At 42.4% G+C, this 15,008-nt stretch overlaps 1 protein-coding gene across 8 annotated transcripts in view; it reads left to right on the top strand.

The window, feature by feature from the left end:
* The first annotated feature begins 1,373 nt into the window (after positions 1 to 1,373).
* FAN1 (FANCD2 and FANCI associated nuclease 1) overlaps positions 1,374 to 15,008 on the top strand; it is a 38,559-nt gene continuing 24,924 nt past the window's right edge. For 2 of the 8 annotated variants that reach the window (XM_041753036.1, XM_041753037.1), the window contains exons 1-3: positions 1,823 to 3,794; positions 6,247 to 6,387; positions 10,918 to 11,119. In XM_041753036.1, the coding sequence (XP_041608970.1) occupies positions 2,525 to 3,794; positions 6,247 to 6,387; positions 10,918 to 11,119 (1,613 nt within the window). In that variant the 5' untranslated portion in view covers positions 1,823 to 2,524. Of the gene's footprint in view, positions 1,486 to 1,644; positions 1,666 to 1,820; positions 3,795 to 6,246; positions 6,388 to 10,917; positions 11,120 to 15,008 lie in introns of those variants that run through there. The other 6 variants (XM_041753034.1, XM_041753033.1, XM_041753031.1 and 3 more) reach the window with 6 other exon arrangements.

Raw genomic sequence — 15,008 nt, 5'->3', positions numbered from 1 at the left:
TGCTATTTCTTTTAGCTTCAACATTAGCTCTGATCCAGGCCACTATCATCTCTCCTTGGATTACTTCCTTAGCTTTCTGCGTTCCCTGCTCCCATTCTTGCTTTCAGTCTCCCCTTTCCTCTGCCCCCATCATCTTATGCTTAACATAGATGGCAGAGTGGTTCCTCCATATCACTCACAGTAAATGCTAAAATCCGCAAGCCCATCAAGACCTGTTATCAAATGTCAGCAGACTAAAGCCAGAGGCCAAATCTAGTCAGCTATCTGTAAATAAAGTTTTATTGGAACCCAGCCACACTCATGTTACGTATGGTCTATGGCTGCTTTCACACTACAACAGTGTGACCAGAGACCCAATGGCCAGAAAAGCCTAGAACATTTAGTACCTGGCCCTTTACAGAAAATGTTTGGCACCCTACATGACCTGCCCTCTGCTACCTACCTCTCTCACTTCCCTTCTGCTCCAGTGAGTTGTCTTGGCCTCCTTGGTATTTCTAGACCTGCTAGGCAAGCTTCTAGCTCAAGGGACACTCCCTGTTGCTGTTTCATCTGCTTACAATCCCCTTTTCTCAAGTACCCACTGCCTCACCTCCTTCAAGTCTGCTCATAGATCATCTTTTTCAGTGAAACCCTTCCTTACCACTCTTTCATATTGTAGTCGTCCTCCCTACCCTCACCCTGATGTTCCTGGCTTTCTCTTCGAAGTATTCATCTTTTAATTCTCTACATAATTTATTTTTTGCTTTTTTTTTTTCCTTCTGTCTTCCTCCACTAGAATGCATTTTCCATGAAGGCAGGGATTTTCCTCCCATTCCTCATTCGGTTCACTGCCATATTTTGAGCATCAAGAAGGTAGGCACTTGACACGTATTTGAGGCCGAATTCCCTATTTACGTCCCTTTTCTCTTTGGCTCGTTCGTCTATTCATGCATTCTTTCGACGCAGTTTGTGGAGTAAGGGCATGCTGGCCGCTGCTGTGAGCACTGGTAAAGGGGAACCGGGGCCCTGCACCCAGGAAGCTGACATTCTGGGTCATTCGTGGGGAGGCTGATCAGCTGCTATCAGTGCTCAAGGGCTGATAACTGGTACACTCTGTTTCAGTTAAAATTGTCCGTTGTTAAGCAGCCGTTCTGAGACACTAAACCGCATCACTTCACAATGAAACCATATAAAGGACAGAAGTAGTGGGTACTCCAAACCCCCCGCTCCCCAACTGCTTTACATTTTACTGGACCTTTGCTCTGGAGCGCCTCCCTCCGGTCCCCTGCGGCGAGGCGGCGAGGCGGCGAGGCGGCGGGCAGCGCCTCTTCGGGGAGCGCAGCACGCGGCTGAGCCCCGGAGCGGACTCCCGGGCCCGGGGTCCGCGGGGCCCGCGGGGGCAACTTCGCCCAGGAGGCCGCCCGACACTGGGTGCGCCCCCACAAGCAACCTTCCTACCGGCTCGGGACAGGGCCTCCGTCCGGGTGCACGTACAGGGGTCGCCAGGTGTGGGGGAGGAGGTGCCCGGGGAGCCCCCGGCTCGGCTTCGGCCATTCGGGAGGAGGGGCGGGGGGCAGCCCGCACTGTGGAAGGGAGGGGGATCGATTACTCGGGCCTCCGCTTGCCGCGCCTGTGGCGAGCCGAGCCGCGGAGATAGGCTGGGGATGTCTGGCCGCGCGGAGCTGGGTGGGGAGCCTGGGGCGGCCGGCCGGGGCGCGGGGCGCGGGGCGCGGGGCGCGGGGTCGGGGTCCGGGGTCGGGGTCGGGGTCCGGGGTCGGGGTCGGGGTCCGGGGCGCGGGCCGCATGGGGGAGCGCCGGCGACTAGAGGCGGCGGGCGGAGGGCGGAGGAAGGGCGGGCGGCCGGGCGGCCGGGCGTGGTGGCGGAGCCCAGGTGCGCGCCCGCGGCCCCGGCGGGGAGGCCCGGCCGCGCGCCCCGGAGCCTCGGAGGTGCGGTGGCCGCCCCTGCCCTGGGGGCCCGAGGCGTGGTGACAGGTGCCCGCGACCTGGAGGGAGGGGCGAGGTTCTGTGCAAGCCTGTGGCACCGAGGTGACCCGGGGTCGTGCAGATGGGCTTTCTTTCTCCCGGAAAAAGTTACTGATGCGGGGGTTTAAAAAAGGAATCTGGAACCGTCAGGCTTTCGCTTTTTACAAACGGATAGTTTGAGATCATCAAAAGTCTCGGGAATGGTCCCTGCGGAGCCTCACGCGGTGCGGTCGTTTTATGGCCGAGGGTCACCGCGAGGCCTGTCCCAAGGCCAGGACTTTCCTGACCTCACGGAGACGGTGGTTGCATATTGTTGTGTGGAGGAGGAGGTGCCCGGGGAGCCCCCGGCTCTATTGTCGAACTCAAAACAGTATTTGTTTTTAATCCACATGTTGTTTTATGTTGTAGGAAGAAGAAGCTGACCACATGAAAACATGAAGTCAAATAGAAGCCCACTTGTTATTATTTCAAGCCAGGGAAGTAAAAGTGAACCACTGCTGTCTTTACCCAGTAGTATCCCGGGTTTTATTACTGGAAACACCCAGTTTTTCTAATACTCATTATGTCAGAAGAGAAATCTCCTGCAAAGAAAAGACCTCGTAGAAGTTTATCAATCAGTAAAACTAAAAAAAATGAGTATAACTCCATTATTTCATTTTTTAACAATGCACCACCTGCTAAACTTGCCTGCCCTGTTTGTAGTAAAATGGTGCCAAGGTATGACTTAAACCAGCATCTTGATGAAAAGTGTGTTAGTGTTAACAGTGATGACATTACTCCAGTTGATCTGAGGCATGTTGGCTTAATGAATTCAGATGTGTCCACAGTAAATTTAACCAATGTTGTCTTAGAAGATGTAACACCAGGAAAGTTGTCACCGTCAAAGACGAGTTTAATCCCTGAACAAAGTAATTCCATAAAAATGGTCAAAAGACAGCAGACCAGCCCTTACTTTAAAAATAATGATGAATTGATGTGCAAAAATCAAGATAAGCAGAGACATCATAATGTGAAAGTCATTACTCTGGGAAGCCTGTCATCTAAATTGTCCAGAAGATACATAGAAGCTAAAAAATCAATATGTAAGAATAATGAGGAATTTGCCAATAAGAGTCCACAGAGTTCCTTATCCACAGTGGGTAGGAACCTGGTTGACAACTGTTCAGAGATTGAGGACAAGGATCAAATTTTGGAGAATAGTTCTCAAAAGGAAAACGTATTTACCTGTGACTCTCTTGAGGAACAGAGAATTTCTGAACATAGTGTAGAAGGCACTAAAATACTGGAAACTGAAAGCCAAAAGGCTACCCAGGAATGTGGGCGATCATCCCTCACCCCTGCCTTCTCAGATAATGCTTCTGTGTTATTTTCACCAGATTTAACTCTTGGGCATCCAGTGGAGTCTACTTCAGAGGAAAGTCTTGCAAAGTGGGAGAGTATCACAGGAGTAGATGATAAAGATGTTGAAAAATGTGAGGCAGGTGGTTGTGAAGAAGTAAAAATGACTGTTGCTTCAGAAGCTAAAACCCAGTTGTTAAACTGGGAGACAAAATCTCCTAGTTCTACACATGATGTTTCTAAAGGCTGTAACATCCATGTCCTTCCTCTGGAAGGTGATAGTGACCTAAAGAATGAAATCACTTGCAGAATTACTTCAGAGCAGGGGTCAAGCTATGATGTTCCTGATGAAACAAGAACAGTACCACCAAATCATCCCTACTACCTTCGGAGTTTCCTGGTGGTGCTGAAAGCTGTATTTGAGAATGAAGAGGATAGGATGCTCTTCGATGAACATGAGAAGGAAATTGTAACTAAATTTTACCAATTATCAGGTATCTTAACCTTATGTTCCTCCATTTGCTTTCCAGATTTGGCTAGTAATCTAATGACCACAAGGAGTCAGTGTGGTTCTGAGTCCTCTGGGAATACTCAGGGGAAGCAGCCAGCTACAAGGTTTGAGAAGAATATGCATGACAAAGAGACAGGATTTTGTGTCTAGGGATGTTTGCTTCTGCACTATCATCCTTACAAGCTCTACTTTGGTTATAATGGAAGCACCTGTTTTTCCTTTATATGTGTATTTGATGGTTGTAAACTAGCCTTTTCCAGGTTAAAAAAAAAAATAGTGATTTAGGAAAGTGTACTTTGCATTCTGAGCATGCAGTCAAGCTTAACTTAGGTTGTTGCTTTATTGTTTTCACATACCATTTTCTCAAAAATGAAAGTGAAGTAGAATACAGGAAAGAACAAACCAAGGTATATTAAGGCATATTTTTCCCTCCAACAATGTTTTAGGTTTCTAGACTTCGCTTTTTAAGGGTAGGGTGTGGAGGAATTGGAAACTTTTAGGCTAAATTGGTGCATTTAAAAATACTGGTCTGTGCCTCAGTTCCTTGGCAGCCAGTGGTGGCTGTAAGCCCTTAGTGCTGATTTGGAGCAGAAGCCACCCTGGTTGTTGCACTGCTAATCCAGGGGGCCATGGTGGCTTTTCGGAATGAAGTCCCTTCTGAGCTGCGGAAAGCTTACTTCAGGGCTACGCTCACCTCTTGTTATTAGTAATCTTGTCTGACTCTTCAGTTGGATTTAAAAAAAAAAATCTTGAATATTACTAGTAATGTTCAGGAGAAGGGTCTTTGTTTTAAATTCCCACAATGAAATTACAGTCTTTGTTGTATTACTTTTTTTTTTTTTTTTAGAGATTTTATTTATTTATTTGACAGCACGAGCAGGGGGAGGAGCAGAGGGAGAGGGAGAAGCAGACTCCTCACTAAGCAAGGAGCCCAATGGGGGGCTGGATCCCAGGACTCTGAGTTCATAACCTAAGCCAAAGGCAGACATTTGACCAAATAAGCCACTCAGGCATCCCGTTGTATTACTTTTAACATGTGAGTGATACTTCTCTGCGCATAGTTGCACAAATTATCCACACAGCCTCCATCTCTACTTGTGCTGTCCTCACCAGAACATGGACATAAATGACACCCCATTACTCTTCTATCCACAGAAGTCACAGATCTTTGGGTTGGGTGCTGGTTGCATTCATGCGAGCATTTGAGTAGTCTGTGACTCTGTGCCTCTGTATAATTGAGAAGTATGAATAGTTTCCCTAGTGCAAGTTTTGTAGATTCTTGTGTATGGCTCCCCACCAATAGTCATTTGCAGTGTCTCTATGTGAAAATAAGTGTTGCTAATTGAGTTTCCCTCTTTAAAGAAAAAAAGGAAAAAAAGTTGAAGATTTAAGAAGTGTAATTATACCATTTTAGAATTGGCAGAAATCTATTTATTTTAAAGATTTTATTTGTTTATCCATGAGAGACACGGAGAGAGAGAGGCAGAGGGAGAAGCAGGCCTCGTGCAGGGGGCCCAATGTGGGACTCGATCCCAGGACTCCAGGATCGTGCCCTGAGCCGAAGGCAGGTGCTAAACCGCTAAGCCACCCATTCAGGGTTCCTGAATTGGCAGAAATTTAAAGATAATCCAGATAACAGGAAATTTGTGACCAGGTTAATCAAATAACTTTGCCAAGATCACTGAGTTAGGGATGGTTGCTTTACCAAAACTACACATATTTTGAAAATCTTTTCAGATTATTTTCAGCCAATAATAGAGTCATGCATATTAAGCTGAAAGCAGAGAAAAAAAAAACTGGAATTCTGGGTAGGGCTTCTCTGAGTTAAAGTATTGGTGGCTAGAAAAATGAGAAACCTGGTTCTTAGAAGTTTTGAAATGGCCAATAACCATTAACAATTTTGGAAATTTTTAGTGGTTGATCTGCCCATCATCAAATACATCATCTTGTTTAATCTTTTCACCAGCATTGGGAAGATGGTGTTATTTCCCCAGGACCCCCCCCCCTTTTTTTTTTAACAGAAAATGGAGTCTTGGTAAGGTTCATAGACGGATAATTCACAAGTGGCAGAGCTGGTCCAGGGCTTGAGTAAGCATAGGTGTATTTCTTTTCTTTTTTTTTTTTTTTGAGATTCATTATATTTTATTTATTTCAGAGAGTGTGCGCATGTGTGTGAGTAGGGGGTGGGGCGAAGGGAGAGAATCTCAGGCAGACTCCCTGCTGAGCACAGAGCCCGATTCAGGGCTTGTCTCATGATCCATGAGATCATGACCCGAGCCAAAACCAAGAGTCTGAACTAACCGACAGCCACCCAGGTGCCCCACCATAAGTGTATTTCTAATAGAATATATTTTACTCAACTCTGTTTTGAAAAGTGAATATTATTTTGAGAAGGGAGATAATATTTTTCAATATTTTTCATAACTTTATTGCAGCTAGTGGTCAGAAGTTATATGTAAGACTTTTTCAACGTAAATTCAGCTGGATTAAAATGAGTAAATTGGAATATGAAGAGATTGCCCCTGATTTAACACCTGTGATTGGAGAATTGCAGCAAGCAGGCTTTCTGCAGACAGGTATGATTAGTCAAAGGAAATGTAATCTGAAAATAGGGCATGAAGAACTCAGTTTCTGCAGAATGATGGTGCTGTTGATGCCTGGCAAATACTAATTTTTAAAAATTGAATTTTTAACCTTAGGACAACAAATTATTCATGTTAAAGCCATTCTTAGCCTGGGTGAAGACTATTTGTTGTTTTCTTGACTGTCTCATGTTGAGGACAATAAAGTCTCCCCTGGGTCCCTGAAGGCCCTCAAAAGTCTCCCTCACTGAGTCAGCGAAGAAACTCATCCCTTCTCAGCTCTCACCATCTAGCAAGAATCTGACTCATTCAGCTGCCTCATCTTTGTGATAGAATGAAGCTGGTTTACTTGAAGCTAATATTGCCTCTAAAAGCTTCATCCACCCCCTCATGTACACACATACAGCTCTTGAAGTATGTAAGTTGATTGCCTCAAGTTCGTTGATTTAAACCCATGAGACTGTAGTTTTGTTGGTCTTGTCTGTAGCATCCATTAAGCACCTACCTACCTGGACTGAAAGTGATATTGTACTGGAAACATTGGTGGAGGGAGAATGTGAGTCTTAGGTAGTTGCTGCTGACAGTCTTTTTTTTTTTTTTTAAATTTTATTCATTCATTCATTCATTCATTCATTCATTCATTCATTCATTCGAGACACAGAGAGAGAGACAGGAGACAGAGGCAGAGGGAGAAGCAGGCTCCATGCAGGGAGCCCGACATGGGACTCCATCCGGGGTCTCCAGGATCACACCCTGGGCCAAAGGTGGCGCTAAACCACTGAGCCACGCGGGCTGCCCTGTTGCTGATAGTCTTGACTTGTCAGTCTTGAAATAGGCAAATCAGACCGAAGTCAGGTGGTTTCTGTGTGGAAGTTTGTAGTGAAGAGCACTTAGTAAAGTGAGGTTAGGTGATGTGCTGGAGCTGGGGAAAAAAGGCAGAGGGGCTCAGTTAAGAAGCTTGAATGAGAGGGATTAGGCAGCAGGATGCAGGCCCTGCTTGGAGCACTGCTTCCCACACATCAGTCCATAAGGGCCACTGGGGAGCATCTGTCCTCACCTGACTTGGATGGTTTGGTGCAGATTCATAAATTCACAAGTTTGACATCCATGCCGGGTGATTGCTGCAGGTGAGCCTTGACTTACCTTTAAATGACCTTTAACCACAACCCCAGTGGCTCACTATTGTGCTCAATCAAGTCCAAGTCCTGCCCTCGATCTGCATGACCCCATGGGACACGGTCCTGCTCACTCTGCTGTGGCCACAGAGCTCTCCTTGGGGTTCTGCAGCAAGCTGAGTGCACTGCTTTCAGAGCCTTGTACTTGCTGCCATAGCTCCCTCATTTCACCCAGCTCTGCATCACCTCTTCAGAGGTCAGTCTGACCACCCTACATGGAACCAGCCCTCCTGCTACGTTTGCTTTGCCTCAGCCAGTTTTGTTTTTATTTATCATAGTTCTCAGCACCTGACATATCTACTTACTTGCTTGTCATGCAAAGAAAGAGGTGAGCTGCTTGTGGCCGGGTCTTGGTTTGTTTATTGTAGTGTGCCCAGGGCCATTACTTGGCATGCAGTGTGTACCCAGTAAGTCTTTCCTGAATGGAGGAAAAAGGCATTTCCCTAAGCTGTAAGTGCCTTGAAGGCAGACACCAGCCAGGTCTGATTCAGCTGAATCTCAGGTCTAGACTGGTGTCTGGGTCTCGTGATAGCATACATGTGTATGTTTGTTCAGTAATTGAACACATAAAAGGATTTCCAGCCAGAGGCCTGTACGTGGGGAGCAGAGCTGATGGTCAGTTTACTCTGATCTGTTTGGGAGAGGTCCAGTTGGAGGCCTTGTAATCAGAGAGCGAATATACCAGTGAGTTTTTAATGAGGGTGTCTAAGCCATAATAGTTACCCATATGTGTCTTTTTTTTTTTTAAGATTTTTATTTATTTATTCATGAGACACACACAGAGAGAGAGAGAGAGAGAGAGAGAGAGGCAGAGACACTGGCAGAGGGAGAAGGAGGCTCCATGCAGAGAGCCTGACGTGGGACTCGATCCTGGGTCTCCAGGATCACACCCCGGGCTGAAGGCATTGCTAAACCGCTGAGCCACCAGGGCTGCCCCATATGTGTCTTTATGTTATTCAGACTTTACTTTTTAGTGAGAAATTGTATTTTATAACTTTTATGAGGTACCTATTTTCCATATTCTGTAATAATTGGTTTGACAAACTAATTACAGTTCTTTTTTTTTTTTTTTAATAAGAGAGGGATGGGGTAGAGGGAGAGGAATAAAGAGAATCTTAAGCAGGCTCTGTGCCCAGTGCAGAGCCTGATGTGGGGCTTGATCTCATAACTCTTGAGATCATGAGCAGAGCTGAAATCAAAAGTCGGACAGCTGCACTGACAGAGCCACCCAGGCGTCCCTACTAATTACAATTTCTGCAGTAGAATTTCATTATACTTGCATTTTTTTTTTTTTTTTTTTTTTTGCAGTCAGCAAGTTTACTCTGTTTATTAAAGTCACGGAAATGGTTTGACAAAAGTGCACAATAGAATGACATCTGTGGTTTGTTATAAATCACAGTGAATTACTAGAATACAACAATGTCATTCCTTTACACAGAGGATTACAGGATGGGGTGAATATTATAAAGGATAGGATCTTTTCAGCACATTAAGCCAATCAGATTTTACACCTCAACTATGTACCTTTGAAAAGACTGGTTAGCAAAGCTGAGGGGTTTTCCTCCTCTTCTTCTCTACCAATTATTACTAAGCCACAACGAAAAAAGCCATGCACAAATTTTACAACACCTGATAAAAAACAGATACAAAATCTTGTTTACTTCACCACTTATTAAAGCTTGCATCTTTGCTCCTTCATTTTTCTGATTAGGCCACTTGTCACATGACTCACCCCTAAATGAAAAGCTGTTAATAATTTAGCAGTACTCACCCCTGTACACATATCAAGATATACTCCCCATAACCATCAAGTCCATGTCTCTTTCCTGTACATTAACACAAAAGAACACACCACAAACCTAGGACTAAAGACATTTACTTTACAGTTTTATTTTTTATTTATTTATTTTTTTAAATTTTTATTTATTTATGATAGTCACAGAGAGAGAGAGAGAGGCAGAGACACAGGCAGAGGGAGAAGCAGGCTCCATGCACTGGGAGCCCGATGTGGGATTCGATCCCGGGTCCCCAGGATCGCGCCCTGGGCCAAAGGCAGGCGCCAAACCACTGCGCCACCCAGGGATCCCTTACTTTACAGTTTTAAAAATTAATATATCTAGCATCACTATCAGTGTATTTATTTCAGATCCCATATTTGGGGGAGGGGATGCTGTATATACAACCCAGCCCATCTGAAGATTTGGGCAAATCTGCCAGAAATGTATGAGGAAAGCCCTGCAATGTGCCATACATAACCAGTAGCTTTCTACCTTCCAGAGAGGAATCCAGAGCAGAGCTGTGCATTTCCAGAGTAGGAAAAAACCCAGAGCTTAACATCTTATGGGCTAGTAACTTTTCATAGACTGAAAGGCAGAGTTTTGTCTTCTTAAATCCATTTTAATGTCACAGCATAGTCAGTGAAGAAAACAGTGGTCATCTGTACATAGAAAAAGAAACATTTAAGATTTTTACAGAAAATCTACCATAAAAACAAGTCTTTAATTATGCTCTTATCCATCTATTCACTAGTTCAATCGCTGGCTGCCCCTAAACCTAGCAAACCGTAATCCGAGGTCCAGCAACTCACTCCTCACCCCGTCCCATTCCAAAAAAGAAATGGCTTCTGCATGAATAATCCAAAATGGTCTTATCCATAAAGTAGCTGCCTCAAACTGTAGTGGAGACTGGCGACTGGATGGTTGTTCCCCTGGGATTTGGATTTTTAGAGACACTTCCCAAATGCAGAGTTGATTCTCAGGGAGCTGCTGTCCCCAAATCATAATGTTACTTCAAACAGTGTTATTGTACCTATCTAAGTTCCTCATAATTGTCAGCTACTAATCAGCTATTAGTATAATGAAATAAAACTGTTCCCAGAAACGAGCAAGACCAAAGCTTGCTTTTTGATTGGTTTGTTTGAAGTTCTCATGGTAAAGAACCTTAAGGCAGTTGGACTGTGGCCTGCTAGAGCCATCCAGGGCAGACTGAAAAAAACTGTTGTGTTCGAGTTCTTACATCAAAAATTTCCCCCTTTATCAATTGGGGGGATGGATTTGTTGCTCATTCCTTGAGTTCAATAGAGACCTAAGGTCAAGAGTTCAAGGTCACCAACTCCATTTAAAATGTATAACCCACCTAAGTTTCACATGGTTTGCTCAGCTATTCATCTACCTGGGTATGCTTTGGATTGTAAGTCTTCCTTGATGATATTACAGATTCAGTTAAAATTTGTCTTGTTCATTATATTTCCATTTAAGTAAGCTTCATTCTTCTCAAAGTCAATAGAGCTAGAAAATAATAAAAATCTTTAAAACTGTGTTTACCTTTTTTTTTTTTTAATCCATTTCAGAGTCTGAGTTGCAAGAACTCTCTGAAGTACTTGAACTGCTTTCTGCTCCTGAACTGAAAACCCTGGCAAAGGCCTTCCACTTGGTGAATCCCAATGGACAGAAACAGCAGCTGGTGAACAACTTCCTCAAATTGGCCAAACAGCCTTCAGTCTGCACCTGGGGCAAGAATCAGCCTGGAATCGGTGCAGTGATTTTAAAAAGGTTTTGTTGGATATTGTTTCATTAAAAACATTAAAATGTTGATAGTACATATTAACTTATGATAACAGATGGTACATTGTTTCAAATTATAATTTCTTATCTCAGTTGCAGTTAGATTGATAAGACAGAAGAGCCTTATCACAATAGCTTGGATTCTTTCTTGGTTTATTTTTAATAAGTAATACTACTAAGACCAAGGAATTTCTAGGACCAAGATAAATCAGGAAGCAGTAGGCATGTGGTAAATTCTAGTATATTATTATTCAAGAAAAATGCAATTTTAACTCCTTTCCTACAGGACTTACAGTAATATATTTGGTCGAATATTTATTTTAGTCAACTCTTTATTGAAGTATAATCTATCAGTCTTAATATGTAGTTTTTCTTGGGTTTAGAACATAAAATTGACCAAGAACTGTGGTTTGTTTCTTTTGTTTTTGTGAAGACCTTGAAATGTTTCAATTTGGGGAAAGATGTAAAAATCTTCAGAATTTATTTTTTTTTCTTCACATTATGTCTAGAATGCAGCTATATTAACTTTAATCTGGAGTTGTTGAGGATAAAGTAAGTGATGCTTTTGAAAACACTTTAAAACAATGTCAATGTTTATTTTGTGTAATATATAGTGTGTCTTTCTAAATACACACATGGGCATATATGTGCATGTGTACAAGTAACTTTCAGCTGTTATGTGTCAAGAGCCAATCTTTGTTGGGAGATACTACAAATATTAATCTTTTAAAAAACATAGCTACAAACAAGACATGCATTATTAAGAAAACTGTCACTACTAACTCTTCAAAAAGTTTAATACTGTAGGTTTTTAAAAAATATTTTAATTATGTATTTATAGTTAATTGACTTTAGGATTATAAAATCTTCGTTGTATATTAAATGTCTTCTAAGGTCTTTCTTTTTTTAAAGATGATTAATATGAGAGAGAGAGTGTTCGAGCAAGCAAGAGCATACACGAGCTGGGGGGCAGGTTGTGGAGAGTCAGGGAAAGAAGCTCAAGCATACTCCCCACTGAGTACAGAGCCTGATGTGGTTTGATCTCACAACCTGGGGACCATGACTAAGAGCCAAACACTCAACTGACTTGAGCCACCCAGGCAGTCCCCTAAGTCCTTTCTCTTTATTTTAGGGGACCCACTTTGCCTAAGTCCTTTCTCTTTATTTTCTTTTTTTTTTTTTTTAATTTTAAGGATTTTTATTTATTTGACAGAGAGCAAGAGAGAAAGCACAAGCAGAGGGAGCAGAAGGCAGAGGGAGAAGGAGAAGCAGGCTCCCCACTGAACAGGGAGCTTGATGAGGGGCCGGATCCCAGAACCCTGGGATCATGACCTGAGCCAAAGGCAGATGCTTAACTGCCTGAGCCATCTGGGCCCACCTAAGTTCTTTCTTTTTTAAATTTTTTTAAAATTTTATTTATTTATTCATGAGAGACACAGAGAGAGAGGCAGAGACATAGGCAGAGGGAGAAGCAGGCTCCCTGCAAGGATAACAATGTGGGACTTGATCCCTGAACTGGGATCACACCCTGAGTCGAAGGCAGATGCTCAACCGCTGAGCTACCCAGGCATCCCTATATTTTTTTGCTTTTATTTTACTTCTAGTCAGTTAACATACAGTATTATACTAGTTTCAGGTTGTACAATATAGCGATTCAACACTTCCATTCAGTACCCAGTGCTTATAATGACAAGTGCACTCCTTAATCCCTATCACCTATTTCACCCATCCCCACACTCCCCTCCCCTCTGATAACCATCAGTTTGTTCTCTATAATTAAAAGTCTGTTTCTTGATTTCTCTCTCTCCCTCCCTTTAATTTTTTCCCCTTTGCTTGTTTTGTTTCTTAAATTCCACATGTGAGTGAAATCATACAGAATTTGTCTTTCTCTGACTTATTTCACTTACCATAATATTCTCTGGATCCATCCATGTCGTTGCAAATGGCAAGATTTCATTCTTTTTTATGGTTAAATAATATTCCATTGTATGTATATACCACATCTTAATCCATTCATCAGTTAATGGATACTTGGACTGCTTCCATAAATTGGCTATTTTAAATGATGCTGCTAATACACCAGAGTACATGTATCCCTTCGAATCAGTATTTTTGTATTCTTTGGGTAAATACCTAATAGTAAAATTGCTGGATCATGGGTTAGTTCTATTTTTAATTTTCTGAGGGAGCTCCGTACTGTTTTCTAGAATAAGTAACTGCACCATTGTGCATTCCCACCAACAGTGCAGACAGGTTCCTTTTCTCCAGATCCTCACCAGCATCTGTTTTTCTTGTGATGTTGATTTTAGCCATTCTGACAGGTGGGGGGTGATATCTCATTGTGGTTTTGATTTGCATATTCCTGATGGTGAGTGATGATGAGTATCTTTTCATATGTCTGTTGGCCATCTGTTTGTCTTTTTTTTTTTTTTTTAATTTAAGATTTTACTTATTTATTCATGGGAGACACAGAGGGAGAGGCAGAGACATTGCAGAGGGAGAAGGAGGCTCCATGCAGGGAGCCTGCTGTGGGTGGGACTCGATCCCGGAATTCCAGGATCATGCTGTGGAACAAAGGCAGGCGCTCAACTGCTGAGCCACCCACGTGTCCCCATCTGTATGCCTTCTTTGGAGAAATGTCTGTTCATGTCTTCTGCCCATTTTTTAATTGGATTATTTGTGGGGTTTTTTGGGTGTGTTGAATTATGTAAGTTCTTTGTGTATCCTTTCTTGGATGTTATTTGCAAATATCTTCTCCCATTCTGTAAGTTATCTTTTAGTTTTGTTAATTATTTCCTTCACTGTGCAGAAGCTTTTTATTTTGATATAGTCCCAGTAGTTTATTTTTGTTTTTGTTTCCCTTGCTTCAGGGGATGTATCTAGTAAGAACCTGCTTCAACTGATGTCAAAGAAGTTGATGCCTGTTTTCTCCTCTAGAATTTTTATGGTTTCCTGAATCACATTTAGGTCTTTAATCCATTTTTACCTTATTTTTGTGTATGCTGCAAGGAAGTGGTTCAGTTTCATTCTTCTGTATGTGGCTGGCTGCCAGTTTTCTCAACACCATTTGTTGTAGAGACTGTCTTTCCAACTGGATGTTCTTTCCTGCTTTGTTGAAGATTAATTGACTGTATAATTGTTGGTTCATTTCTGGATTTTATGTTCTGTTGTATTGATCTGTGTGTCTTTATTTGTGCTAGAACCATACACCTTTGATGTAGCTTTGTGGGTGCCTGGCAGGCTTCAGTTGTTAGAGCATGGGACTCTTGATTTCGGGGTTATGAGTTTAAGGCCCATGTTGGGTATAGAGATTATGGATTACTACAGCTTTGTAATATAACTTGAAGTCTGGAATCATGATCCTCCATCTTTGTTTTTCTTTTTGAAGATTACTTTGGCTATTTGGGGTCTTCTGTGATTCCATATAAATTTTAGGCTTCTTTGTTCTAGTTCTGTGAAAAATGCTGTTGGTATTCTGACAGGGATTGCATTAAATGTGTAGATTGCTTTGGGTAGTATAGACATTTTAACAATATTTGTTCTTTGATCTATGAGCATGGAATGTCTTTCCATTTCTTTGTGTCCTCTTCAGTTTCTTTCATGAGCATTTTATAGTTTTCAGTGTACAGGACTTTTACCTCTTTGGTTAGGTTTATTCCTAGAAATCTTACTATTTTTGGTACACTTGTAAATGAGATTTTTAAAATTTATCTTTTTTTTGTTTCATTATTGGTATATAGGTATATTAGTATATAGAAATGCAATTTCTTTAATTGTATTTAAGTATTTTATGTAACCATATGTAACATTTTATAAGTAAGTGAACATTGAAATTAGCAGTGCTCTCAGTATAAGCACTAAGGATATGAACAGAAAT

The sequence above is a fragment of the Vulpes lagopus genome, chromosome 4 (assembly GCF_018345385.1).
Source record: "Vulpes lagopus strain Blue_001 chromosome 4, ASM1834538v1, whole genome shotgun sequence".
Lineage (NCBI taxonomy): Eukaryota > Metazoa > Chordata > Mammalia > Carnivora > Canidae > Vulpes > Vulpes lagopus.
The sequence above is the reverse complement of the archived record's forward strand: the minus strand, read 5'-3'. Positions and strand labels throughout refer to the sequence as shown.